Raw genomic sequence first — 27,055 nt, forward strand, 5'->3', positions numbered from 1 at the left:
TATGTGCGTTTTGGCGGTCGGAAATTGATCTCCGTCGTCAGCACACCCACGTCGTCTGCGACGGCTTGCACGATAAACAACAATGCGGTCCACGATCTACAGCGTACTCGTTCTGGCACTGACCGCGGTAGTGGTAGGCACGCCGCGACCGGTGGTCATGTGGCACGGGCTCGGCGACAGCTATCAGTCGAACGGCATGGTGCGGATGGCGAGCATAATCCGGGACATGTATCCCGACATCTTCATTCACAGCGTATACCTGGACGAGGACCCGGAAAAAGACAGCAAGGCATCGCTTTTTGGAAAGTTGGATGAGCAGGTTGCGCAGGTGTGCGAGCAGCTCGCGGGAATTGAAGAGTTGAAGGACGGTTTCGACGCGCTTGGATTCTCGCAGGGCGGGTTGTTCATGAGGGCATATGTTGAGCGGTGCAACGTGCCGCGGGTGCATAAGTTGATTACATTTGGGTCGCCACAGAATGGTAAGCGAGAATGTGTTTCCGGATATGTTCGAAGAACTGAGTTAACGATGGGATATAGGCGTCGCCGACTTCCCCCCTTGCGACAGCAAGAAGGACCTCGTATGCCGACGACGAAACGCGCTGCTGAAGACGCAAGCGTACACAAAGTATACGCAGGATACACTCACAGTTGCGCAGTACTACCGCGTGAGTGTTTGTCTTTGTGTGATATGGCATGCGAACGGTGGCGCTGACAAATTTTATACAGGATACGAAACAATACACGAAGTACCTAGAGATGTCTGGTTTCTTGGCCGACATCAATAACGAGCGCCAGTCCAAGAACGCGCAGTACAAGGAGAACCTTTCGAGCCTGGATTTATTTGTCATGTTTGAGTTCAGCGAGGATACGACGGTTGTGCCGAAGGAGAGTGCTTGGTTCGGTGAGCTCGACCTGAGCTCGAAGTTGTTGCCGGGAATCAAGCCGTTGGCACGCCAGCCGATGTACATCGAGGACTGGATCGGTCTGCGAAGTCTGGACACGCAGAATAAGCTCGCGTTTCGCACGCTTGAGGGGCGTCACATGCTAATTAAGAATGAAACGGTGGTTGATGTAGCCGAGAAGTACCTGGGTACCGAGGTGGTATCGGAGCAGGAGGAGCAGGTTGCCCAGCAGCAGCTAGAGCAGGTCTCTGAGCAACAGGCGCAGACAAAGCATTCGTTGGGAATGCTGTCGCAAGAGTATGCGCTACGATTGGGCGTGTTTGTGTAGTGGGTTTTCGTTGTTTTATGGCTTGGTGTTGTGTTTGTTGTTAAAGTGGATATGGCATCGGTAGACGGGGATGGCTGTTAGTGGAATCCTGGAAGGTGTTTTTCTATGATAACCAGTTACGTGCTCTGAGATACGCCTCGATTGCGCCTCAGCCGGGGGCGCGCGAACGCGTTGTTTGCGGAATAAAGGCACCTCGCTATGCACGCTTATGCCATAAACACGGAGTCAAGTGTGTGCGGCTGAGGGGCGTACCCCTGTGGCAGGGATAGGGTCCCCCAACCCCCTGGAATCGTGATGTGTCGCCCCTGACCCACCCGCGTGCAAGACTCCTCCTGAACTCGGTTCTGCGCTGCAATGCGCTGCGCAAGCCACGGCGGAGGGGGTTGGTGGATATGGGGATGCAAGAGGCACGCTCGAGGGTAGCCTGCTAGGCGACGGGCCCCGCGGATGGGGTGGACGGGCGCGGAGGACGCGACGGGCACCGGGGAAAGGGCTAGGGTGTGGCGCGGACAGCGCAAGGCGCCTCCTGATTTGGGCGTGCGTAGATGCGGCGTCGTGTTGTGTCTTCTTCCTCTCCTACTCTCTTCCACCATTCTCCGCACTCCTCCCCTACCTGCGTTCCTCATCCAATCGCACACCTCGGCAGGTCTCAGACTTCTAGTTCTGAGCTTCTTCTTAATTCCGTCTTTTCATTCCCGCAATGGCCGAGTTCGACGCCGCCATCGCTCTCCTCGGCCTTGTCGACCCCAAGGACGACCCGTCGGCCGACGGCGAGAAGAATGACTCTGCGGCCTCCACATCCAAATCGGCCTCTGATGCGCCCACATCCACGTCCACGAAGGGCGCAACTACTCGCCGTGCTGCTGCTGCCGCTGCTGCTGCTGCTGCTGCCGCCGCGAAGCACGACGGCAGTAGCACCGCCAAGAAGGATCCAAAACAACACCGCACATCATCCAAGGACGATGCAAAAGACACGAAGAACCGCTCGCCTATGAGCTCTCCCAAGGATATAAGGTCTGTCGAGTCTCCAGCGCCGTCTGCGACTTCTGCAGCCACAACCGATGCGCCAAAGAAGGGTTCGTTGTCTGAAAAGTCTCCGTCAACACGCGCCGCGGAAGAGACACCGTCAGAGGTGACCAAAGATGCAGCAGGAGCATCGTCGACATCACCACAGCCATCATCGCCCCAGGCTACTGTCAAAGCAGAGATTGCATCTCCATCTTCGTCCAAGACCGCCGACGCGACTGAGAAGACGAGGACTGGTGACGCCGCCGATCTGCAGCAAGAGAGTCGGTCGCCGGGTGCGACTCGCGAACGCACATCGAGTGTTAGCAGCATCACCAATGAACCAGCAAAGAAGGCCAAGATGGGGTCACCCAGCCGATCGCGCGCGTCGGCTTCATCGCGACACGCGAAGCGGTCGCCGCAGATGCAGAAGCAGCAACCTCAACAGCCTCCGTCATTGTCGCCGACCTCACAAGCATCGGCCGCATCGCTCTCTCCAACGCAGCAGACTACTCTTGCATCGCAGCCATCGTCATCGTCGCAGTCAATGCCGCCACCCCAGCAGCAGCAGCAGTCACAGACCGCGCTGCAACAACAATCACAGACACAGCAGCAACAACCATCCCCAACCAGTACACCCGCGGGCTTGCCTGCTATGTGGGCTAATGGGAGACCTGAGCAGCAACCCTATGGGCTTGCGCCTCACCAGCAAAGGCCGACTACATACCCCCCATATGGCACGCCATTTCCATATCCCATCGCTGGAAGCGGTCCTGCGCCAACGGGATCTGATGGCCGCCAGCAGTCCGGATACTACGTGACCGTCTCGTCTGCTCCGCCACCCCGTTTACCGCCTATCTCGACACTTCAGCGCCAGCAGCCAGGTCCGCCAGGACCTGCTGCACAGGGAACCAATCCTCAGCCTTTCCAGCAAGCTGTGTATACCTACCCACATGGACCGCCTCCGCCTCCTCAAGGCTACGCTTCGCCCTACGGACCTCCCATACAACATATTGGCGAGCACCAACAGCCTTACGGACCAATTCATGGCGCTGACCAGCACGGCATGTATCCTCAACGAATATACGTGCAAGGCCCGCCGCCAGCAGGCCAGTACTACCCGTACAACCCGCAACAGGTAGTCCATCAGGCTATGGGCCCGCAACAAGGACCGCCGCGACCGCCTGTCTTGCAGGGTACCAACGCGCCAAACGGGCAGCAGCAATCTCAGCAGCAGAAGCCAATGCAGATCTCTGCAGCCCCGAAGTCTGGATACCCGCTTATCGATCCTGCACTTGCGGGTGGCGTGCGACCGCCTCCACAACAGGCAGGGGATCAATTTGGCAAGCCATGTATGTGTTTTCTTGTGATATAATAGGGCGCGATATCAAACTGACATTTTTCAGATTTTCCTCCGCTTTCTGTCTCGGCTACACCCGTCTCTGGACAACCGCCTCAGCCTGTGCAGCAACAGCAGCAGCAACAACAGCAGCAGTCGCAGCCATCGCAGCAGCAGTCGCAGCCACAGCAGCCCCCTCCACTTCCAGCTGAGCCGGTCCGTCTCACTGGCGTTCGTGGCCGGAAAATGCCAACGGCGGCAGACACCGCTCGTTTAAACGCTGCACTTGCAATCGGTCCCAATGGCGAGCACATCGGTACGACTGCGGCGGCCGCTTATTCTACGCCAGACGAAAAGCGCTTCGAGTGCCCCCAGTGCACGCGAAAGTTCCGGCGAAGAGAGCACTTGAAGCGGCATATTAGCACCCTTCATCAGCGTGACAAGCGTACGTACTTTTGTTTTGCAAATTCTGTTTCGAAGCTAGCTGACTCCTTTGACATGCAGCATATTCATGCGAATACTGCAGCCGGCGTTTCTCGCGAGGCGACAATTTGTTGCAGCACTCGCGTATGCGGCACAGGTGAGTTTGTCCCCCCACTTAGTGCTCATTTATGAGTCGTGTTAACTCTGTAACCTATAGTGAGCGACTTCGACAAGCGGCAGCAGAGGACTGAGTGTGAGTTACGGGAATATCGTGGCTGGGATGTTTCACGCTGTAAAATACTGAAAATTGATCGATTTGGCCGACAAGTTGATCTTTGTCTGCGTTGTTTTTTGACTTTTTTTGCTACGGTTTTCTCTTCTCTTGTACTCGGGGATCTGTGATATCTGAGCACTATGTAACGTGATATGTCTTTGTCTCTTTCTCTCTATTCCTACTTTCTCTCTTACGGTTTCTCGTGTATGTGGTTGGGGTTGTATATTGTATAGGTACATCTATATTTGTTCTCGCAGAGCAATACTATAACTCGTTTTGTGTTCAACTGTCAGATGGTGCAGTGTTTATTACATAAAGTGTCGTGCATTCATGACAGCTAGCAGAGCAAGCGCGCGGCGACGGCCGAGAATAATGTAGCCGAGAGCCATGCAGCGCACCTCTTGCATCCTCCCTTTTGGCAGGACGCACTATGGCTTGGTACATTGTAAGAGAAAGCCATTATATTTCAATGTATGTGCACCGGTCGTCTATATTGCAATTGTCAAAACCCAAATCATTGTGCAGGAGGATCATGTTGTTGGAAGTCGTCGCTCCATTGCTATCTCTTGTGAACTACATCGTGTTTCGGACATGTGAATGAATAGCACTTGCGGTAGATGTCATGAAATTGGCAAGTAGTGTGTGCGGTGCAGTTGTGATATTCTCTGATCCTATTCCCGTCGTCAGTTATCATCGCCAATTCTGGAAAATTGAGAAGGACGCGAGTACTCACAATTCTATATTGCCGCATTCATATAATGCAAAGACACGGTGGCAGGGTGGATTGCTCGCTGGCGAATGAGTTGCCGTGACTGACATCGTATCCATTGGTGCTTGTGGGGATCGCTTGCTCGCAGATTACACTGTCGTGGTGCGGAAGCACGGCGCGCGACTGACGAGCATTAGATAGAGCGCCGGCGAGTTAATCACGTCCGCAGGTGAGCAAAGGAACAAGAATAAAACAGGAAGGGGAACGAAGGTGAGCAGGCAGCGCGCTGAATTTGTATTCAGAGAATGCGTATGAATACGACGCATATGGTACAGCGTGCAGATATCCAGCACAATGATCAACTGATGGGGAAGGGGTGTGCCAGCTGACCATAGGTAAAACGCGTTCCTTTGTCAAACAGAATTAAATTGTTTGCGTCAGATCCATGCGCCAGGGTGTGGTGGTATTCAGCGCCGGCGGCGTCTAATTGCTAACTGGGACGAGACAGAAGCACTCTAAGTACGTGGTTGAAGTAGGAGCGCGGTAAAAAAAAAACAAGTACCCTTTTTGAGCCAGTCATGCTTGACGCGCCGGATGAGTCGGAACAGCTGTGACAACTGGTCGCGTAACACATCCAATTAGTGAGAGTATATAACGGGGGGACGAAGGTAGTGAAAATCCAACAAACAGCGAATAGGAGGGATAGTGCGATTGGCGGCGATGAATTGATGCGTTGGCCATTGCCGGGGCTGTGAGAGTCTGGCGTCTATATCAGACGGTACCGTATGGACGCGGGGGTATGTCCGGAAGCGCCTTCCTTGTCGCCGAGGTCGCTATATCTCGCGGATAATTAGCGTTCGGCCCATATTCAGGACGGTTAATCAGACGAATAATGAGAAAGACGTAGGACACATCTCAATGCGTGGTGAATTCGGTATAGACACGGGAACAGGCTGCCGAAATATATATCTGTTGAATGCTCTAGACGGCCACCTGATAAGCGTTGGTACCGGTCTGCCTCCCACAAGCGGCTAAGAGCGAGGCGACAAGATCCCCTGCTCAAAATGCGCTCCTTGACAATGACCGATAGGATCAGAGTTCAGGACCCCTTCGCGGCTAGCAATATGGGCCGAAAGCCGAGACATGTTCTTGGCTGGCAAAATTCATCATGGGACGCGGGCGTCATCGTCGCAGCCCAGCCATGACGACTTGCGGCGGTGCACAGGCGCGCGCGACGACTACTATCCCCGATTACTTCACCGCCTTCAACTTCGGCACGCACTCAGATCAACAGCTAGAGATCTGGATATATTACTGATGCCTATCCAAACTGCATAGACGAGCGACGATGTGAAAGGTGGAAGCCCTGGGTCTTGAAGCCGTGCCATTACGCTCAGTCCATATAAGCGAGGCCGCGGAAAGGGGGTTCCATTTCATTTCGAACCCACGTGCTGCCAGCACACACCCTGAGCTAAAATCCGGAAGCGAGAGCAAAAGATCGTAAGCGCGGACCGCGGAGGTGCTACGACGTCAGGACCGGTCAGCCGTCCGGGAATGAGCCTGATTGCCAATGCGTTATTTCAGAAATTCTTCAACAGCTAAACTCATAGCATATATAAATCATCGTTTTATAGCCATCATCGGCATCATCGCCATCACACGCTGCAGTGCAGTTCTCGAGATGAAGCGGGCATCGCACGCTAGGCGGGCGATGTAACATCTCTGTCCATATGCAATTCGTGACTGTCTGGCATTTATGATATTTAATTGAGCGCACCCAGCATGCACTAATGTCAGCGCGAAGACTTCTCTGGTGCGAGACATAGCGGAAGAAATGTGGTCAAACAATGAGGACTAGGAAGTAGCTTATCTTAATCAAGCCACATCGGTAGACCACCTAGACTATGTATCAAAGCAAAGCACGAGGCCTGTGATCATGTCACGTCGCAACGATAAATTACCAATGACATAAATATGGACATCAGACGAAAAGCTCTCAGGTTGATGTGCTGGTGAATGATATGAGGACGGCGAACAGTGCAGTTCGACTCTGCTGCTATGGGTCTCTTCCCTCGTTCTCAAATCACGCCGTCTTAGCAAGACCTTGCACGACATTTCACAATGATGCGACTTCATATCACTTGATTTGCTCTACAACTTACTGCAGTATGCTGTGGACGTGTACGGACTAATGGAAAAGAGGAAGAATAAAGGTGTTTCGACGGCATCGCCTCGGTATTCTCTTTGCAAATTGATATTAGGCACAATTGGGCACTTGAGGGCATATGTCTGCCGGTTTCTAGAGGTTGCTACAACTTAAAGTAAACTCTATTATGTTCCAGTGTTGAAATATGTACGTACAGCAACTACTGACCAAAAATCTTCGCAATACAGCTAGCCACAGCATTTAGAAACCATCGCTAAGGGTGACGTGGGGTAACGGGCACCGAACACAAGGACAGCGTATTCCCAGTGCGGCAGACCGACATCGCGTCGGATAGACACCGCCCGTACGTCTCGTAGAGGCTAGAAAGCGCGCACATATGTTCATATAACACAGCAAAAGAGAAGTAAGTTTGCAAAATGCGCTATAGTCGCAGATCTGAATTTCGAATTACACCTAGCCGGCAGTCCTTACGCATCTGTATGGTGAGGAGGTAGTAGGTAGATCAGACAGTAAAGAGACAGCGAAACAAGAAGGCGGATCGAGCGGCGTCGATGCGGATAACGAGCGGACGAACGTGGCGGAGAAGAGCGCAAGCTGATTTGATGATGCAAACGAGTCTTGCAGGATTCGTTGCCTAAGCAGGATTGCAGATCTTGCCAGCACACGACTTTTGCTCTATTTTGAAATCTCAGCATCGGGTAGTGTATAATGGCTCCGAGAGCTTCTGGCGAATACGAAATACAATCAGTGCATGCCAGAAACATAGCATAACTGCGCTGACTGCGTAACAAGCCGAGACAGTTGGCTTGTCACCCCCACATGAGAAGTTGATCTCTCACGCACTATCATATCACCGACGCCTTGAAAATTGACTGCATATGTATTGTCCGAAACAGAATTGGCTTCAAAAGACCAAAGGCTACATCACAATGCAAAGACATAAGGGTATAGTAGGACTGTTCATGAACACCATTGGTTGTGAATGAAATTGGGTCTTGCGCCAAATGATCGAGGTGTACGTCAGAGACGCACCGAGCGCGAGACCTCAATGAGCACTTCGTTAGCCAAGGAAGTCAAGCGCGGAGCTCAGCAGATAAATCATCAAGGCCAAGCACTCTGTAGACCAGATTCTAACCATGACGGTGCCCATGTCTCCGAAGAGCGAGTTCCATAACGCGCAGCTAGTTATCTTCGCGCAAAGATGAGTCGCCTGGGGAAGGCCAGCACACACGCGCGGTCAACAATTCGCTCCTTCATTGCTATAGACTGAGTCGACTGAAAACGCTTTGTTCGTCTCATCGTTGCAATATACCAGAGTCTAGCTTATGTAGTAGTATTTCATCCGCACGTATGCAAACTCATCGGCTGCATATCGCAATTAAAGTCCGCGGTCTACCAAATCATGTGAAAGCCAGCACCGTACTCTCATAGACCAGGGTATATATCAGAAAAGTTATATGTTTATAGTTCGGTATGTCAGGATTGCTGTTGTTGAGGCGTGCGGTCGTAGTTAAACGTTGTTTGTTGTATCCCAAGAAAACTTAGGAACTAATGGGTGTTCGAAGTTCAGGTGTGACTTAAGCGCAAAGAAGCAAATTTGCGTACGCTCGCACATGCATGCGATACGGACCAGGAAGCTGGATATTTATCTATTTCGCTTCCTGGAAAATAAATTTTTGAATTTATGTGACGACCCAGAAGAGGCGTATCCAGCGGTAGTCGCCAAGTCTCCCCAGCGTGGGAACTCAGCAGAGAGAGAGCTGTGCATCAGGCTCAATTGGATGACAGCCTGCAAACTCGACAGCTGTGAACGCACTGAAGACCTCTGCTATGTCGAACCAAAAGCTGATATATATTAGCTATATACAGCGAGTTCTACAAATCGAGGAAACGCGCTGAGCTAGATAAGATCGCGTCGCAACACAAGTGTTAGTCATTAAATCTCTTTGCATTAGTAACGGCATACATCATTGTAACTTTATGGTCATTGTTCCGGCCTAGACACTTTTTTAGATCGTCTCCGTATATCGTACGTTAATAATTGGGACCATTGCTCAGTTTGACAATATCAAGAGTTGTGGCTACATCGCGAATGAATAAGGGGATAACGTTCAAAGTGCATACGACTCTGCGGCGCGTTTCTAGATCTCATTCAAGTCAACATCCGTCGCACGACAACACCAGTACAAAATAGTCTCGCCCTGTTCGTGTATCAATACAGTAGTCCCGCATCAATCCATTTACCTGCATTATGGTCTGATCCTTTCAAAGATCCAACAATGGACAGGCAAAATAAGTTCGATCCAGAAATCAATATGCTCTATGTAGCACATTGCTCATTCTTGTGTGTAATGTTATCTGTAGTCCCATTGCGAATCCGCCCTACTGACGTACAGAAGACAAACTTTGGGCACCGCAAGATCGCCTCTGTTTATGGATAATGACATCCTAATCAATCATGTGTCTGGTCAATGACCATGAAAGAGAATCACCATCACATCTCCAGCTCTGCGATAGCAAAAAAATCAGTAAGAAGAAGTGGCTTTAACCGAAGCAAAACAAAAACAAAACAACCGACGCCGGCAGGACTCGAACCTGCGCTCCCAGAGGGAAAGAGATTTCTAATCTCTCGCCTTAACCGCTCGGCCACAGCGCCATTTGGTATCAAAACCTTTTTCCGGCTCCTCAGGATCGCAACACGTAAGTGCGGACTTTTTTGCACTAGAACTGCTTCATTTTGCAAATATTAACGAGAAATAAGGCAAATTTCATCATACTTATTACGAATAAAACCATTCACTGAATATCAGCCGACCTTCGTAAGCGATAATGACTAAGCGTCGTTTGTGTTGAGTTAGAGGTTGAGGAGAAGCCGACGTGATGAGCCGCACAGGCGAACAAACATTAGGGTGTAGCCCTAACAGCAGTCACGCAATTTCAAGCTCCCACTGCGTCCAGGGCATGTCGAAATTTCAACCTTCGCGAGTTCTGCTTAGAGGTCCTCGCCGTGATCCTGCTACAGCCTCGTACGTCCACCTTCACGTTCGACCACGACTAGTCAAGATGCCGCGTACGTCATCCTCCTTGTTATATTATAACTATCCGCTGGCGATCTCGAATTATTGACGCTGGAATCCTAGATATTCCCACTACCTATTCGAAGACCTACACGGTCCCTAAGCGGTATGCTGCAACACTTGATTGACGAGATGAAGATATTTGGACTGCTGTGCTAACGCGTCTATTAGCCCTTACGAGAAGGCTCGTCTGGTAAATACTCACTTCCGCATCTTTTCGACTCCGGAATGATACAGCATGCTTACGATATTTCGACTACAGGATGAGGAGCTTCAGCTTGCTGGCGAATAGTACGGACACCCCTCATCGCCTTATGATCAATTCGACAGAGGACTAACATATTTACAGCGGTCTGAAGAACAAGCACGAGATCTACAGAATCGGCTACCAGCTTTCCAAGATTCGACGAGCTGCTCGTGACCTGTTGACCCTCGACGAGAAGGACCCCAAGCGACTGTTCGAGGGCAATGCTCTTATCCGGTATGTTTTATACGTGCGTGCGACTGGGTGTTTCGAATGCTGACATTAGTTTAGCCGTCTCGTTCGCATTGGTGTGTTGAGCGAGGACCGTATGCGTCTCGATTACGTGTTGGCTCTGAAGATCCAGGATTTCTTGGAACGAAGACTCCAGACTCAGGTTTTCAAGCTCGGCTTGGCCAAGTCCATCCACCATGCCCGTGTCCTTATCCGACAGAGACACGTCCGTGTTGGCAAGCAGATCGTCAACGTTCCTTCCTTCATGGTCCGTCTTGACTCCCAGAAGCACATTGACTTCGCCCTTACCTCACCATACGGTGGTGGCCGTCCTGGCCGTGTCCAGCGAGCGCGTGCTGCTGCTGCGAACGCCGGTGGTAACGAGGACGACGGTGACGAGGACGACGAGTAAACATTTGTACATTGGTGTAAGGAATATTGGGTGGAGCGCAATGAGTCTAGTGTGAAGCTTGTTTATATTAGTCTTTCAAGCAATTTACAAAAAGTTTCCATTGATAATGCTTTTAGAAATATGTGCCCGGATGCTATAGGTGTATTATACTTAAGACTCTATGAGACTTCAATGACCTTCTCTGCAGCGGCTTCAATGCCCGAGAAGCCGGTGCAATATGATTGCTTGATTGTGGAATGGCAGCAAGCATATCCCCATTTGAATGACTCCCAGTATGATCCCCATACTGACGAATGATTGCCGGGATAAATATCCTCTTCGTACTTGGATCTGGCCACTTGTTTTCGCTTACCCTTGATGAGTTCGCCCGCAGCGTTGTACTCGGAGTACTCTTCGCTGGGTGTAGTTTTGAGTTCCTTTGGTAACTCGCGCATGAACTCTGAACCGCCATATTTCTGTAAAAGCTGTGTCTTGGTCTTGTCGTTTTTCTCTTGTTCCTCACGCTCAATTTTTCGTTTGTAGAGCGCACCCTCAGTCGGGTTCGCTTGTAAATGCACCGGGGTGCCTTTCTCAGCAGAATCCCAGGCAAACCGCTTAAGCGCCTCGAACTCGGCTGCTTGATTATCGCTCTGCGGAACAAAGTCGTCGTCGTTTGCCAGTAAGCCGCCATCATGCTCACCTTTCATGGTCCGACTCTTGGGATTGTATTCGCCGTTAGAGTCGAGGTTCTTGAGATACTTTGCGGTGTCTTCGCGGATACGCAGGGTCCGTGTGCTCATTCGTGCATTGGAGTCGTAGCCTTGGCCCGGCATTTTTGCACCTTCTGTGTCGTAGTGGTCGTTTGAGATGACATCACCGCCTTCTTCCTGGCGCGCGTCAAGGGCTTGCTGTCGCAGATCTTCGAGCTTCTGGTACTCCTCAATCACCTTGACATGCTCGGACACATCGTACCCATTCCACCGATCGCGTTTGCTATCCCACGTCATCGGCACATCCTGCACGAGTTCGTCTGCCTGGATATCCTTTCCTGTCCACTTCGCCCCAAGTTTGCGAGGCCGTTCCATGCAGTCTTTTGTTTTGTGCGACATGGCACCACAGTTCTCACACGCACCTTTTCGATACTTTGTAGCCGCTGGACCGGCGCGCAAGCCGCGCTGATACCACACATCCTTAAGCTCGCGCTCATATTTGTCCCGGTCATGTTGTAGTCGCTGGTGGCGAAGGGAGACCTCGCCCGATTGATCGACATACCATGGCGCTTTCGAGATGAATTGGGGGATATACGGATTGATTTCCTTGCCATCGGCGTCATGTTCGATAGGCGCGTCTTTGTCCTTGCCGCGTCGAGGGCGCTTGTAGAGGGATTCCTGCGACGTTGAAGGATCGCCCGGCTGAGCTGAGCCGGAGAAGGTGTTGAACTTGAAAGCGGAGGAGTCACCTTTTTCGGATTCTGCTGAGTCCCGTTTTGACATGGTGCCACGTATTTTAGCGCGGTGAACTTGCACGCCCGTTGTAGACTTGCGGACTGTCTGTGTCGCAGAATTAAATCCCCGTATCTCGACGATCGGGGCGTGCGAAGTTCCCGCTTAGCATGAATTCTGTGAACCGCACGTGAAATATAGGGCTAGGGTTAATACTCCTGGCAGGCTGCCCCTGGCGCTTGCGTCTCAGCCTCGACCTGCAGGCGAGGGTACGCGCGGCAGTCGCGACTGACCAGTGATTATGCCCGTTCAGGTACTCACCTCTAGTTTTTGCATCGGCACGATTGAAAGCAACACGCGAATAGGGTTGGCTTACGAGCGCGATGCTGGTCCTACAAGGCGACCGGCGGGCTGGAACCCTGGACGCGGACCCACGAGAGCCACGAAGGTTTGCGCAGAGCAAGCCACAGCCGCACGCGATGGTACCCTTGAGGGCCACATGCAACTCGATTGCAGCAGAAGGGCAGACTGGCCGCACACTCGTCTCGCGATGGCTGGACCGCTCCGCTGTGTGTTTGAGAATAAAAATACGCAGGCCGCAAGGAGGGGCGGCTATGGGATCCTCACTGGAGAGTTCGGCCGTGCCGGTGGAGAGCGACAAATGTCTGGCTGTTTACGGCGCTGCGCCTGCGAAATCTTGACAAGGCAACCCCTGTCTGCCGCGCCACCATCGTGTGGTTGCCTCGTGGGCGTGTGCTGGCAGGACCCATGCACACGCCAGTCTTCTCGTCGACCGCACTGTTGACGCACTTCCGCTTGGGCGTTAATTGAACGAAATGCCATGGCAACGTAGGCCCCCGGGCCGTACAGCTGTGTTCTATACTTGACGGCCTCGTCCTGCCTTCTCGTCATACTTCCATCTCTCCCGTCCTCATATCACACCCCCTTCACCTTTCTTCGCTTGCTTGTCTGTATATTCTGACTAGCCATGGCGCTGCGGTACAATTTGGAGATCAAAAGTAGGTCTGCGTCCTGCTTGCTTGTCTCGGGCGTCTACTAACCTTCGTCTCGCAGGCTCCTCCTTCCGGCCGAGGTATCTCTATATCCTCTTTCTCATAGTTGTCATTGTAATGATAGGTACAGCCACTCCATTTACTCTTGTCGTCTTGTTTTTCCATACTAACCACTGTTGCCCGCCAGCTGTGCTTCTGGCCGGATGCTCGTCCTCGACTAGTATCATCCCGAATGTATATCTCATGCACATGGGCTACAACGACGGCACGGTGTACCAAGTCAGCGGAAGCACAGTCGTCAACTCGGACATCAGCGTGACCCTGGGTACCATTGTTGGCGACTCGTCTCTGGAGATCCGCATCGGTTACTTTGGTACGTGCGTGACTCGCGTCTTACCTCGATGGGGGCTTACTAACCGATGTGCAGCCCTGTGTATCAATCAAGATGTCGGCTCATGGCTGTGCTCGCAAAATGCAAGCTCCCTGGCCGCCTCGCTTGACACGACTCAGGACCCGCTCAATTTATTGCACGTTGCCGATGCGTTCAAGGAGAAGATTGTGTTTCCATACCTGTTGTACGTGCCAACTTTCGTTCGGCGTTGACAAGCTCCATTGCTAACCCATTGAACTATTCAGGATCGTTGCGGCGGCTCTTGCGTTCATCACGTTCATCTTGATCATGCCTTCACCGCCCATCCTCCAGTTTGTATCGACGTTCATCTCCTTCATTGCCGGCATCTTGGTGCTGGTCTCAGTTCTTTGGCAGCACACAGCCTCGGTCGCGGGCGCATCCATCGCAACGAATTTAGGAAACGGAACCGTGTTTGCTGGTGTTGGTGTCACAGCTATGATTCTAGGATGGTTTACATTTGGCATTTTAGCAGTCATTATTATTGGCTTGTACATCTACGCTATGGGCAACCGGGCTATGAACAAGGCGGAGGGACTGGAATGACAACCATTCCGGCCAATCACAAGACTTAGAGGGGGATTCCAAAACTATTTCTCGGGGATCTCGTTCCGGCGATCCCCGTCTGCATATCTTGTGGCGAAGGCTGAGGAAGAAGCATAGCGTGGCCAAATAGTAAGGCTATTGGCCGTGTACCAACACAATTACTTACGATCTTTGTTTAACCCTGCGGAGCATGCACGTTCAGCTAACCAGTCAGTGAGCTGGCTTTGTGCTCACTGTGTTTGGCGTTAGCATTTCCTCCTCTGCTCCACTTTTGAGAAGCGGGTGGACGTACTTTATGACAGTTTTAATTATACAGCTAAGGAACTGTCCAGTTTTAGACCGCGATGTAATCATTTGCAATGTACAGGACTCTACTGAATAAAGCTTTATGTGTTTGTTGCTTGATCTCGTCATAGCCGAGAGTCATGCTGTGAATTGCACAACGCCCAACAAAAATATACAACAAAATATAGTAACTCAGCCCGACTACAACGCCATAACCAAATATGGAGGTAGCTAATAATATCAGTTATTGATTGTCCCAAAAAAGCGCGCCAAATAAGAAGAAGAAACAAAACCTCAGGCGGGTATATGTATCAGAACCAGAATTAGTTCTTTACTGCTCGTGGGATTCAAACCGTTGAGAAAAGTCGGCACAAGTCGAATAATCGGTATACTCAAGCATCTCTTCTCCCTCCAAATTGGCGCTGCAATCGATGCCAAGGCTCGTGTCTTTGGTCGCTGTGTCGACGAGAGACAATTTCACAAAACTAGACATTATCGGAGTGACGCCTGCGCTCTCGGCAGATTTGACTGGAGAAAGTTTACTCTCCTCGGTTTTCTGGCTGACGTCGACGACCTCGAAATCTTCCACCAGAGGAGGCAAGCATAGTTGGTCGGACTGCGAGCCCAAGAAGCTGCAGACGTCGTTCAACGCGATACTCAATAGATCCGGCTGTAAGCCAGGATCATGCTCGGACTTCAGTGCCGCAGCGTTAGCCAGGGAAACATTTGGACCATCATACGAAGCGCTCGCATTTCCAGTGGTGATGAAGCTTTCTTCATCTGCATCTCTAAGATTCTGAGCCTGTAAAGAGAGCCAATATTCGTCTAACGATATATGTAGCAACTCTTCCGGGACCGGCGAAATCTCGTCCTCGTCATCTTCGAGGACCTGAATGTCACTTCTCACGTGCGTTATGCCATCTTGAAGAGAAAGGACAGTCGTCAACTGCGGACTTTGGCGAAGATCATGACTTCCGCATGTCAAATCGACATCTTTGAGGGGACTAACGTCCACGTGCAGACCGACTAATCGAGGAACGGGGTCTCGCGGGGTAATGTTGATATTCGCGGTCGTGGTCTCGGTAGCATTTTCGCCCAGGCTCGCGTCCAGTTCTTCGGCAAGAGTAGTACTCGAACTGAGAGATGCGGGCTGACGATTCAAGTCATCTATAACAGCAAACGGAGTCCTAGGACTCTCGAGCAGAGGCGAATTGTCCGCGGTGGATACTCCAGGCTTTGTGGACACAGGCGTAGTTGCGGCGGTAGATGGCGATTCGTGCCCGGATAACGACGACGCAGGAGTTGAGCGCGAACTATGCGCGCCCGGCACGGGCAGAGTCAGAAGGTCTGACGGATCAGTTGGGACAACAGGCGTAGCAACGTTAACAGAACAGGAGGTATCAGCATCAGACACTAGAATAGGCGGTATCGGATTCGCGATACGGGACGAAACAACTGGCTGCGACGTGTACAGATCATGTAATTCAGGGGATGCAGCAAACGCGGGAGCGTACTCAGCCATGGCCTCGGACGGCTGGTCGGTATCGAGCTTGGTATGTTTGGTATTGGAGTGCTCGTAGTCGCTATCTGTATGATCTTCGTCGTATTCCTCATGTTCAGCTCTGACGAGATCGGAGGATTTGTGGGTGCGGGCGTGCCGACGAGATCCGTGTCGTGTAGGGCCGTGGATGCGTTGGCGCTGACGTGGAGGAACTTCGCGATGCGCGCCGGGATATGTGTCACACGAGGGAAACGCATTAAAGGAGACCGAAAAGGACACGTTGAACGCAGATCCTGACGAGGTCTTGCGGCCGTTATGGTGTCTTCGGCCGTCTATGAACAATGTGAATATCAGCTTTCTGTTGCTCGAGAACTATCATGGCAGTCAGTGAGGTAAGAAGCAAGCATACTGTAGTATCTCTGTGGGGCTAGCGGAGCGGCCTTAAGCGAGAAATCCACTGGGGACCTGAACGTGAACGGCGAAGTCGGAGGCTCATCGCGAGAATAGCCGCCTCTAGACGGCGTGTCGCAATCGGATTCCGAGTACGGACTTCCAGGCGGTCCACGCTCGTTTTTTATACTGCCACCATGACGAGTACTACTTGGGAGAGCTGTCGGGAGCTCCATGATGTGATCGATTCGAGATATGCAGCGAACTGCTCGACGAGAAGACTGAGTGCAGTTTCGCGACGAAATAATATGGGCGGTGAGCTGCGCGCGTACCACACCGTGAGGTTCGGATCGTGACTTGTGGGATGTCGCGTGAGCTGTCCTGCACGACGAGAACCCAGAATAACTGGAAGAGCACGACGTAAGAGAAGCGGGAGACGTGGGATGCACAGAACGTACGAGATTGCCATTCGGGCCGGGCCGCGAAGCTTGCTGCTTGGTCGCGAGTCTGCGCGGGCGTGCAATGGGCTTAAGGGGCTCAAGATAAGATTTGACAGGGTTCATGCAGGCTCGCAAAACGTGAACTGAATTTCGCCGTTCGATTTTACCTTTGATCTCCTTGGATGTTATACATTGCAACCGACTGTGCCCTGCACACAGGCGTCTAAGGCGGGTCATACGGTAGTGCATGCCGCAATTTGTGGGCCGTTGTGGGGCGCAGCATGACGGAGCCAGTGAGGGCAGACTGGATGGCCGAGACGGAAAGTGGTTTGGCGCGGATGGCGTCATTTCAGGGCTGCAGTGCGTGTTCAGAAGAAGCTGGATACTGCTTCTCCACTATATACGAATTTCGCGCTGCTGACGGACTACTGTAATTTGCAGTCCGTCGGTCTGAATATCCAAGCCTCCGAGGCCAGAAAACGGTCCTTTCTGCTACAGACGCTTGGCGCGAGCTCTGACACAACACGAGCGCTGCTCGGATACGGGATCAGCTGGATGTCGCTCGCTCTTGCCCGTTTTCATCGTGTGCATATCAGTGCGCGCTAGGGCGGAGAGTGCGTCTCTTCGCCCTCAGCAATATCGCAGCGAGGATTGGCCGGCGCGATGCCAAAACACGCCAGGCTCAACAGCTGGGCGGCCTGAGCGTGCGTTCTGCACGGTTGGGGAAAGACCCGTGCTGAACTCTTGGGCCTTGGCCGGGGCCCAGGGTCGTTGGAGTGTGTGTCGGTGCCCGGCTGGCGAAGCGCCGGAGTGCTTTGCGGAGATCGCTGCAGGTGTGTGCACAACGCCCCTCCCCCCAAAGTCGGTCCGAGCAGCGTTCGCAGCAGGCACTACTCTAGCAGCGCTCGCGATAGCCTCCCGCACCCTCCAACGCGCAGAGACGGGATCCCAAGGCCGGCGCGGGAGTAGCCAGCCAGAAGCCGGCGCAGAGCCGGCGATGTGCGAGTGTCTTGCCCCGGGCAGTGCTATCGCGCCGGCGAGCGACGAGTCATTTTTGATATGCAAACCAACGGCGGCGCCACACCGGGCTCGAGCGCGCTCCGCCACGCTCGGAGCTCATCTCCCTCTCCGCTATGGGCTTCTCTTCTCTGCAGGCGGCCCCTGTGTGCGTGCTGCGGGCAATTGCGCTGCCATGTGTCGGCAGGTGGGCACAAGAGTGTATGCCGTGAGGATCTATAGCCGCCCGTTAAAACACCACCTACATCACAGCGGAGGAGCACGACCGTCTTATGACAGGCGAGAATCCGGGTGAATGCTTCTAATAAGGGCCGTCCTGGCGAGCAGGCACAGCGGACGGTGGAATTAAGAGCTCGCGGCTGAGCGTGCTGTGGCTTGCATCCGTTATCTCTCCCAGCAAGGCCCGCCAGTCAGTATCGTCTTTGCCAGTGCTGCCGCAATCACTGCCCTAGTCCCTCTCGCGGGCTTCGCGTCCCCAGTTTGTGCGCTCTTTGAACGTCCGCCCCGCCCCTCCTCCGACTCATGGCCTGCGTCGCCGGCACTGCCGCCGGCCGATCAGCGAACGCTCGGCACGCGTCTGGCTGGTGCACGCCTTGATCGCAGAGCATTTCCATTAACGCCGAGGCCGCGGGCCTCTGAAATCAAGCTCGTAGATCGAACATGCGGTTAGAGTTTTATGCCTGTCGGACCGTGCTACTAGTTGTCTGCCAAATAAAGGATGCACGGACATCTTAGCAGTGTGTCCCGTTCCTTATCGCACAAGCCCGTGTTTTCTCCTCGTTCGTCATTTCCTTTTTCCGCTTTTTCCTCTGCTTCCCCCCTCTCTGTGTCTTCTCCCGATCTCCCGCTTGTTCCTTTCTCCCCCCGTCTCCATCCCTCCGCTCGTGCTGCTCCGCTCATCAACCTGTTTGACCTTGCCTTCGCGCTCACATCGGGGTGTGTTGATGCGGCGCCGCCGGCCGTTCAGCCTGTGAGAGAAACAAACATGCAAACCGTCACTTCCTTGTCTGGTGGGGGGCCTGCGTCGTTCTCGGCCTTTCAGTACGACAACCGGGACTGCCACGAGCTCGACTTTGGAGCCACAGATCAGTGCTTCTATCCTAGTTACCAGCTGTCCGAGTACCACCTTGCGGCAAATCCTCCTTCTCCGACATCACAACCACAGTCAACCGAGCGAGAACGCCAATTCTATTTCGACGACCATGGCCAATTCGCCCAGCCAAAACTGCTCGACTATGACATTAGCAATTCCCACGACCTGTACTCGCGCAACCCTGCTGCGGTTGCATATAGCAGCACGTCGTGGCACCATGGTGCTGCTGCCATGGGACCCTCGTCTTCGTCCGCGTGGAACAGCACCAATGCAGACGAGGACGTGCGGTCGTCGCGATCGTCTGACCTGCTATCGCCAGAGTCGTGGATATCACCAGCCACTGATCGATCTGAGAGCATCGCGAGCTCCGTGAGCAGCAGCAATGACGAGAGCAGCAGGCGCAGCACGATTTCAAGCACGAGCAGCGCAGGCTCGCAAGGACGATTTTCGGCCAGCAATAACAAAGAGATGACTGCTGCAGAGTATTATTCAGAGTACGTCAAGAAAGAAGGCTATCCTGGATTCAGTACCGACGTGGCCTTCAAGGCGAATGAAGCTTCGCCGCTATCCATGATGCCCGGATCTCCACTTGCGGCAAGGATTCCGTCCACCTCGCTGTCCACCTTGGCTCGAAATCAGTCCTTGTCTTTGATTCTGAACGACTTCTCCGACAACACCGAGAACTTGGCGGTGCCTGCCATTATCTCTCCTGGGATGCTATCCGAATCAGTCAAGTCGACCGAACACTCTAAATCCTCCATCTCCATAGGCGTCGCGACGCCACTACCGACAATGTTTATATCGGAGACTGTCCCTCTCAGTATATCATCAGAAGAGAAGCCATCATTCGTGGACGGGAAGAGCACTCGTCGTCAGGGACATAACCGTACATACCGCTGCCGACACTGCGGCAGCTTCTTCGCCTCCTCAGCGACGCTGAAAACACACATTCTCGATCTTCCGGACAAGTCGCTCTCTCAGCGCCCGTTCAAGTGTCCTGAGCTCGGCTGCGACTGGAATGTCATTGGATTCCATCGCAACAACGACTGCAGCCGACATTTCCGACAGGTCCACGGTGTTCGCGAGTATGTCTGCCGCTGGCAGGGCGCGCGCGAGTGCCGCACGCACAGATTTGTGACCGCTTGGTTGCGCAACCGACATGAGCGCACTGTACATGCAGGCGAAGTGGGAACGCAGAATGAAGACCTTCCGGACGACGATGTCGAAACCGTCCAAAGCATGCATTCCATTATTCCGACTGCACCAACTAAGCGAAGCTCAGTAGATGTACTTGACTCGTTCAAGAACCCCAAAGTCAAACGTAACAAGTCGTACTAACTGTACGTTTTGAATATTCATATCATATTTTCCGTGTATTTATTAGTTACATTTTGTCAGTTCAACTGGGTATACGCGCGCGGGTGTCGGATTTATATTATGCTTGCTTGGTGTTCTGTATCGTTGCTTTTGGTTGCTTCATCTTTCGTTATTTGCCTTGTTCTCTATACGCACACACCATTTAACATCTGTTCGATAGGAATTTATGATATAGCTCGACTGTCAGTTTACCAGCCAATATTGAAAGTGTGCACTCTTCGAGTTCGGAATCTCTACATCAACACATCATTCGTGTTGCAGAGATAGACAAATGGACGACCATTCAACAAATGCGTTCTTAGCATGCGGTTTCATGTCATGAAAGACACCTGTCAGAACGAGTCAGATGGCTGGTGGAGTCAGATGGCTGGTGGCTTGCAGGGATAACCACCAAGCTCCTCGCTCCACCGCCACACTATAACAAGGGGCACCCCGGATCTTCACCGACGGAATCTCGTCCAGAAGTTGCGCCATTTTCTGACAGTCTAGAAATCTGAAGTCAGCGTACCTTGGCAAATCAGATCCATCTGATATTATTTGCAGAGAAGAGGAGCCGGCCTGGAAGGCCAGTAGTAGAATGGCCGTCTGGAAGGAAGGGCGAAGGGCAACGAAACGAGAGCGACATCGGCCCGACCGAAGAATTGAGAGGCTAGAAATTTAAACCTTCGCTATGTTATCAGATGCCATTGTGCATGCTGATTGGCCTCCACACACTGCCGCTGCCGCTCCGCAGAGTGCAGACTGCCGCTGATGTCGCAGGCACCTATCCGTCCCGCTCTCTTACTGCTCCAAACGCAGGCCGTCCATTCTCGATGCGGCCACATTCGAGTATTTGGGATCCGCAGGCACGAGTGGGTTATGCGCTAGCGCGGAGATAAGTCCTAGTGTTGCACAGGCAGCAGGAGCAACGTGTGAAGCAGGGCATGCGTTTACGCGGCCGGAGAAACGGTCAAAGGGGTCATACCTCCGGGACCAAGCTTGTGATCCAAGTTCTCTTTACAAATCTTGTTCCAGGCCTCCGAGCTCCGGAAGAGTTTCTCGCCCTAGAGATCCATATTATTGGCCAGCCGCTGCAGACCTGCAGCGCACCCTAAGTCCGATCCGTGGAGCAGAGGAGGACTGGCGTGTGGAAATCACAGCGGGAAGGCAGGAAGAGGGTCCGGCGCCAAAGCGGTCTGGGTGGGCAACGTAGCGCGGCACACAGCCGAGTCACCTCTGAGTCACACTATCAGTGATCGGCCTTCCAAGCTATCTGGAAATTTCACGGCCCTTTTTTCCCTCAGCGCGGAGGGTGGAAAACTACGAAACACAAAAACTTCACGAAGCCATCGCAACGAACCTCGACAAGTCCAATCGAAGTCTGCCGTCTTGGTATCGCAGGAATCTTTTCAAGGAGCTTCGCCAACACCGTTCTCTCCTCGATCGTCCTTGTCTCAATTAGGCACCGGCGTCATCCCGTCTCGACTGCGCATCTACTCCGGGCCGGCCTAGACCGTGGAGCTCTCATCGCTTTGCTCCACCCGGATTTTTTTCTCCACGGCATACTTCACATCGTTGCCTCCTAACCTTCTGCAAGAACGCTGTCGTTGCAGCCGTTGTTTGCTGAATAGTTGAAGTTGAATGGCGCCGTCGTTGCCAAAGTCTGCTCCTGCTGTTGCGGCCGCCGCTGCCGCTGCCGTAGTCGTGACATCACAGTCGTCTTCCGCACAGCAGTCGCATCTGCAAATGCTCCAGCCGGAGGACTCATTCAAGAACGGCGAAGTGAATCACTTCCCGCCGCCGGGGACGCCTATTGAGGAGGAAGAGGAAGACGAGTTTGACTATGAGGCGCTGCCAAAAAATACCACGCTGGCATCAAATCTGATGGCTGGCGCCTTTGCCGGAATCATGGTGAGTGCCATAGATTGGAAGAGCGATCAGACTTGTACGATGGAAGACTAAGTACTGACCATTACAGGAACACACGGTGATGTACCCAATAGATGCGATTAAGACTCGCATGCAAGACGTCAACGTGCGTGGCCGAAGCTACACCAGCATTTCAAATGCCATTTCGCGGATATCTGCGACGGAGGGCGCGCGGACGCTTTGGCGAGGCATCACCTCCGTCGCTATTGGCGCCGGTCCTGCGCACGCAGTGTACTTCTCGGTGTACGAATTCACTAAGAACGCGCTCGGCGGGAACGAGGCGGGATACCACCCACTTGCGACCTCGCTCGCCGGTGCGTGCGCGACGACAGCTGCCGATGCACTCATGAACCCTTTCGACGTTATCAAGCAACGAATGCAGCTTTATGGCAGCAAATTCCCCAACATCGGCGCTTGCGCGCTAAGCATCTACAAAGTCGAAGGATTTTCGGCCTTCTACCTTTCATATCCTACAACTCTTGCCATGAACGTCCCCCTCACGGCGCTGAACTTTACCACATACGAGGCTCTGTCGAAGCTTCTGAATCCCGACCGGAAATACGATCCGCTTACACACTGCGTTGCCGGCGGCCTGGCCGGCGCCGTCGCTGCCGCCGCTACGACACCCATGGACGTCATCAAGACGTTCTTACAAACAAAGGGAACTTCGCCTGATCCCGAGATCAAGAACTGCAAGTCATTGATGGAAGCAGCACGGATCATCTACAGACGCGAAGGCCCGCGCGGCTTCATACGCGGACTACGACCGCGCATCGTCTCGAACATGCCAAGCACAGCCATCTGCTGGACAAGCTACGAGATGGCCAAGTTTTACCTTTACAAAAGTTAGATGTCTCTTACTGTGTTCTGTTGTCCCTCTTTCTTTGGTATCAAGTTAGGGTTCGTTTCGTCTAAGAGGGTGTGCTCGTTCTCTTGTGTCTCCCTTTGTGTCCTTGCAACATGTAAGATCATGGTTGGACGTATCATAGCATATAGCAGTCTTGATTGTTTTACATTTACACATATTTCAGCTCTCCCTTATGCAGATTATTGATGGCGGTTTAAAATGCGGCGAAGGGCGATAGGCGATTGTGTGTTCTCTCTGTTTTTGCAATATAGAGCCAGTTGTATCGGTTTGGCTGTCATAATGCGGTTTTTATTTATCGTTTGCTTTTTGTTGCCAGTCGTTTAATCTGTCTGTGTGTTTTTTTTTGATTTGCTCTGCATTTCCTTGTTGCGTGCTGTTCGAAATCGGTAGTTGTCTACTAGGTATGGGTATCGTGTACTAGAAGTTTGTTCTCTCGTTTTTGGAGTACAAACGTTGAGGATAATCTGTTTATACATGCACTAGACAAACGCCATATTAAAATAATACTAGTTCATAATAGTACGCTCATGTTCACCTTATTTTTCTTTTGCAACAAATGATGATTGAATGGTGTCTATATACAATAAAATGTGTGGAGCACATCATGGAGCTACAATTGCGGGAGTTGCAGTATCACCTAGAAGAGCTTTGGCCTCAGCAGTGAGCTTCTGCGCCTTCCATGTTGCCCTCTGCGCCGGTGTAGGCAGAGATTCTGGGAATTCGTCGAGCAAGAACTTCTCAACAATTTGCGTCCGCAAAAGCTCCAGCTTCTTGGCCGCGGCCTCAACGCGCTGCATGGCAGCGGCATCATCGACAGCCGGGTTGGCTTCGGGGACGGTCGCCAGGACGGCCTTGTAGTTGGCAAGGTCTGCCCAGAAGTCTGCGTTCTCATAGAGGTTATCGCCGAGCTTGTTGCGAAGTTCGATGAGGCCCTCGGTGAGAATTTCGCTGGGAACATGGTGTCGGTGGATAATCTGCAAGATGTCGTCGGAAAACCGTTTGGGCAGGTCGGCGAGCAGCTCATCTCTTTTGAGCGGGAGGTAGCTGTCGTCGAGCTTGACCTCACTGATGGCGTTAATGCCCTTTTGCGTCTGTAGAAACTCAAGATACTCGGACTCAAACCGGCCAATGTCGCGGTACTTCTCGAACATGCGACCCTTCGGGGCCTTGATTTCCGCAATTGCAAAGAACTTCTGCGCGGATATCGGCTTCGTTGACTCGATGCGCACGATGTCGCCCTCGCGGGCGAGGTTGCCTTCGTCATGCACCATGATGTCTTTCCGCTTATTGATCAGCTATATCACCACTTGTTAGCTATCGCAGGTCATCTTTGCGGTGCGCAGGTAGGACTATAACGCATAGAAGTAAAAATTAGGACGCGCGCACTCACCATGTCAATCTTCGAGTTGTACACTGGAATATGCACGCGGACCTTGACAGTCTTTGTCATTCTGCCGTGTGACACGACCATACCAATGAGATTCTGTTTTGGCGGCATTGCTGTTGTGTATGTGATGTCGAAAATGGCTCGCCAAAGTATATGTATGGCAGCGCGTGAAAGTTAGGAGATTTTCTAGCTGGAAGTTGTTAAGGTTCGGGAGGCGAGAGGCTTGAACTAGCTCAGTGAACCGACCAAGTTGAAGCTCAGGTTCAAATATCCACTAAGATGATTGGCTTTCGGTGCGGACCGCGGTTCGGCCGCTGGGTTCGATGATGATATCACCGCCTTCCGGCTCGCCCATCATCGCCTTCGCACTTCGACTTCCGCATCTCGCGTCTGCCAAGTGGTACTTCTTCTACTACTACGAATGGCGTCTCTTATTCGATCACTCCGGTTTGGCCGCACTTCTGCTAAGGTGATTGTCGGCTCGGCTCACGGAGTGTCCGCCCGTGCGGCCCTGGTACCCGCAGTCGCTGCAAGCCGCCAGCGCATGGGATTCCACGCGTCGGCGTGCGCGCAGGTCGCGGTCGGCGACGTTATTCCTGCTGATGCAATTCTCCGCGGAGCGTCTCCCGGCGACGAGGTCAAGATCGGCGATCTCACCAAGGAGGTTAGTCTCATCTATCTTTTCAACGAGATCTGCAGCAAGTGGGTAACAATGAGGGGGGATTTTAGGGCAAGTACATTCTCGTGTTTGTCCCTGGCGCGTTCTCGCCAGGATGTAGCGCGCGCCACGTCCCAGGGTATCTCGATCTCCTGCCTGAGTTCAAGGCGAAGGGCATCAAGGGAGTCTACTTCATCGCCGTGAACGACCCGTTTGTGATGTCGGCTTGGGCCAAGACCTTCGGGGACGCGGTGGACGCCGAGGCCGTCAAGTTCCTCGCGGACCCTGAGCTTAGCCTTGTTGCGCCGTTCGATCTGGATTTCACCCTCGCGAAGGTCTTTGGCAGCGCTCGCAGCAAGCGTGCGGCGGTGTTGATCAACGACGGAAAGGTGGAGAAGTTGTTCATCGAGCCGGATAACACGAGCGTCAACGTTTCGGAGGCGAAGGAGGTGATTAAGCAGATCTAAGCGCCCTGCGCGAGAGGAGTTTTTATAAAATAGAGCAGTCGAGAAATTAATGATGCAAATGATGAGATTGTCGGCGTCAGTCGCTGTCACTTTGGTCGCCGAGGAAGTCTAGACTAAAATTACCTGCCACCTGTTGTGCAGTTTAGTAAGTATCGCACACATGAGCATCAAGTAATACATACCACTCTCTTTGGCCGTGGCCGTTTACTATTCCCGACCTCTGTCTCTTCCTCGTTATCGTTCCTGTTCTCGTCGTCGCGATGCGCATCTGCCTGAAGATCCGCGACCTCGTCCGCAAACTCGCGCTCCATCCGTATCCGCTTTGCCTTCTCTAAACTGTACCGAGGCGTCATGCCGAGGTCTGCCAGCATTTGTTGCAAATGCGCAATCTTCTCCTTCGGAGTATTAAAAGGCGCCAGCTCGCGTTTCCACTGCTTGCGCACCCCGCACTTGACTATCCATGACTGCAGCGTCGCGATTTTCTGCTCGTTGGGGTCGTCTGATACCTTTGCTGTGCTAGAATTTCGCTTCGCTCGTCCTTTGAGTTCGGTTTTTGCTGGTTTTGATTTTGGCTCGGCTTTGACTGCCGCTGGTGTACGCTTCTTCTTAGGCTGCGGAGAGCTACTCTCTGCCGCGCCACGTTTTCGTCGAGCCGGCTGGGGCGCTTCGTCCAAAACGTCTGAAAGTTCGCTCTCATCGGCCTTAACTCGAGTAGCAGAAGTGGCGCCACCACCTACTTTCGGTTCTGGATTTGATGTGATCGAGGACGCATTCTCAGGGCTGGTGCGCGGTGATTGAGGCTTGGATGCAATATTAAGTGTGGCAGGCTTTGCAGGCGATGATTGTGTCTCGTTCTACCAATATACCGTGTCAAAATTGTGTCTCAATAACGTGCACAGCGATATTAAGTAGAAACTTACCAGAAGCTGGTCGACGAGGATACGCGATCGTGCTTTCCAGGGACTGGTGGTGAAGAAGTCCGGTTCGAGTTTAAGCACTTTGGCGACTTCATTGCGGATAGTGCGTAAAGTCGCATTTTCAATATCTGCAGATTTGAACACTTCCACGAACGTGCTCTCGATGACGCTATCGTTGGGCGGCGACATCGCAGGGTGGTAGGGCTGGACGCGCCGCAGACGCGTCTCGCTCAGGCGCAGTGTTGAC

The 27,055-nt window shown here is 52.7% G+C and overlaps 11 protein-coding genes and 1 non-coding gene across 12 annotated transcripts; 7 read left to right on the forward strand and 5 right to left on the reverse strand.

Moving 5' to 3' along the window:
* The first annotated feature begins 39 nt into the window (after positions 1 to 39).
* V1518DRAFT_417642 (Alpha/Beta hydrolase protein) lies at positions 40 to 1,535 on the forward strand. The gene is made up of 3 exons (XM_066904360.1): positions 40 to 479; positions 538 to 665; positions 727 to 1,535. The coding sequence occupies exons 1-3, from the start codon at positions 83 to 85 to the stop codon at positions 1,228 to 1,230; spliced, it is 1,029 nt and encodes a 342-aa protein (XP_066758984.1). The 5' UTR covers positions 40 to 82; the 3' UTR covers positions 1,231 to 1,535.
* Positions 1,536 to 1,615: 80 nt separating this feature from the next.
* V1518DRAFT_289326 (uncharacterized protein) lies at positions 1,616 to 4,220 on the forward strand. Its single transcript, XM_066901080.1, has 3 exons — positions 1,616 to 3,587; positions 3,642 to 4,019; positions 4,079 to 4,220. The coding sequence occupies exons 1-3, from the start codon at positions 1,931 to 1,933 to the stop codon at positions 4,156 to 4,158; spliced, it is 2,115 nt and encodes a 704-aa protein (XP_066758985.1). The 5' UTR covers positions 1,616 to 1,930; the 3' UTR covers positions 4,159 to 4,220.
* Positions 4,221 to 9,721: 5,501 nt separating this feature from the next.
* On the reverse strand, positions 9,722 to 9,803 carry V1518DRAFT_t42. The gene has a single exon. It is a non-coding gene; the product is annotated as a tRNA-Ser (tRNA).
* A 329-nt stretch (positions 9,804 to 10,132) lies between these two features.
* V1518DRAFT_433634 (40S ribosomal protein uS4) lies at positions 10,133 to 11,286 on the forward strand. The gene is made up of 6 exons (XM_066906229.1): positions 10,133 to 10,217; positions 10,288 to 10,330; positions 10,396 to 10,417; positions 10,487 to 10,515; positions 10,574 to 10,705; positions 10,760 to 11,286. The coding sequence occupies exons 1-6, from the start codon at positions 10,211 to 10,213 to the stop codon at positions 11,109 to 11,111; spliced, it is 585 nt and encodes a 194-aa protein (XP_066758986.1). The 5' UTR covers positions 10,133 to 10,210; the 3' UTR covers positions 11,112 to 11,286.
* V1518DRAFT_417660 (Pre-mRNA splicing Prp18-interacting factor-domain-containing protein) lies at positions 11,161 to 12,689 on the reverse strand. The gene has a single exon (XM_066904361.1). The coding sequence runs from the start codon at positions 12,581 to 12,583 to the stop codon at positions 11,270 to 11,272; it is 1,314 nt and encodes a 437-aa protein (XP_066758987.1). The 5' UTR covers positions 12,584 to 12,689; the 3' UTR covers positions 11,161 to 11,269.
* Positions 12,690 to 13,646: 957 nt separating this feature from the next.
* V1518DRAFT_417663 (Ca2+ regulator and membrane fusion protein Fig1-domain-containing protein) lies at positions 13,647 to 14,964 on the forward strand. Its single transcript, XM_066904362.1, has 3 exons — positions 13,647 to 13,918; positions 13,973 to 14,120; positions 14,182 to 14,964. Exons 1-3 carry the CDS (start codon positions 13,663 to 13,665, stop codon positions 14,498 to 14,500), a joined length of 723 nt encoding a protein of 240 aa, XP_066758988.1. The 5' UTR covers positions 13,647 to 13,662; the 3' UTR covers positions 14,501 to 14,964.
* V1518DRAFT_417665 (uncharacterized protein) lies at positions 14,666 to 17,469 on the reverse strand. Its single transcript, XM_066904363.1, has 3 exons — positions 16,696 to 17,469; positions 14,793 to 16,618; positions 14,666 to 14,733 (listed from the first exon to the last, which is right to left on the reverse strand). The coding sequence occupies exons 1-2, from the start codon at positions 17,462 to 17,464 to the stop codon at positions 15,117 to 15,119; spliced, it is 2,271 nt and encodes a 756-aa protein (XP_066758989.1). The 5' UTR covers positions 17,465 to 17,469; the 3' UTR covers positions 14,666 to 14,733; positions 14,793 to 15,116.
* Positions 17,470 to 19,118: 1,649 nt separating this feature from the next.
* On the forward strand, positions 19,119 to 20,564 carry V1518DRAFT_427750 (uncharacterized protein; the record flags this gene model as incomplete). The annotated part of the gene is made up of 1 exon (XM_066906056.1): positions 19,119 to 20,564. One exon carries the CDS (start codon positions 19,119 to 19,121, stop codon positions 20,562 to 20,564), a length of 1,446 nt encoding a protein of 481 aa, XP_066758990.1.
* A 1,764-nt stretch (positions 20,565 to 22,328) lies between these two features.
* On the forward strand, positions 22,329 to 23,361 carry V1518DRAFT_374735 (mitochondrial carrier domain-containing protein; the record flags this gene model as incomplete). Its single annotated transcript, XM_066901471.1, has 2 exons — positions 22,329 to 22,493; positions 22,561 to 23,361. The coding sequence occupies 2 exons, from the start codon at positions 22,329 to 22,331 to the stop codon at positions 23,359 to 23,361; spliced, it is 966 nt and encodes a 321-aa protein (XP_066758991.1).
* Positions 23,362 to 23,898: 537 nt separating this feature from the next.
* Positions 23,899 to 25,001, reverse strand: V1518DRAFT_417674 (mitochondrial 37S ribosomal protein uS17m). The gene is made up of 2 exons (XM_066904364.1): positions 24,770 to 25,001; positions 23,899 to 24,674 (listed from the first exon to the last, which is right to left on the reverse strand). Exons 1-2 carry the CDS (start codon positions 24,875 to 24,877, stop codon positions 23,982 to 23,984), a joined length of 801 nt encoding a protein of 266 aa, XP_066758992.1. The 5' UTR covers positions 24,878 to 25,001; the 3' UTR covers positions 23,899 to 23,981.
* A 132-nt stretch (positions 25,002 to 25,133) lies between these two features.
* V1518DRAFT_417676 (thioredoxin-like protein) lies at positions 25,134 to 26,098 on the forward strand. Its single transcript, XM_066904365.1, has 2 exons — positions 25,134 to 25,430; positions 25,496 to 26,098. The coding sequence occupies exons 1-2, from the start codon at positions 25,188 to 25,190 to the stop codon at positions 25,889 to 25,891; spliced, it is 639 nt and encodes a 212-aa protein (XP_066758993.1). The 5' UTR covers positions 25,134 to 25,187; the 3' UTR covers positions 25,892 to 26,098.
* On the reverse strand, positions 25,718 to 27,010 carry V1518DRAFT_417677 (transcriptional regulator). Its single transcript, XM_066904366.1, has 3 exons — positions 26,812 to 27,010; positions 26,074 to 26,745; positions 25,718 to 26,021 (listed from the first exon to the last, which is right to left on the reverse strand). Exons 1-3 carry the CDS (start codon positions 26,995 to 26,997, stop codon positions 25,968 to 25,970), a joined length of 912 nt encoding a protein of 303 aa, XP_066758994.1. The 5' UTR covers positions 26,998 to 27,010; the 3' UTR covers positions 25,718 to 25,967.
* Between the last annotated feature and the right edge of the window lie 45 nt (positions 27,011 to 27,055).

Source organism: Limtongia smithiae, assembly GCF_038497785.1.
Source record: "Limtongia smithiae strain NRRL Y-17922 unplaced genomic scaffold V1518scaffold_7, whole genome shotgun sequence".
Lineage (NCBI taxonomy): Eukaryota > Fungi > Ascomycota > Lipomycetes > Lipomycetales > Lipomycetaceae > Limtongia > Limtongia smithiae.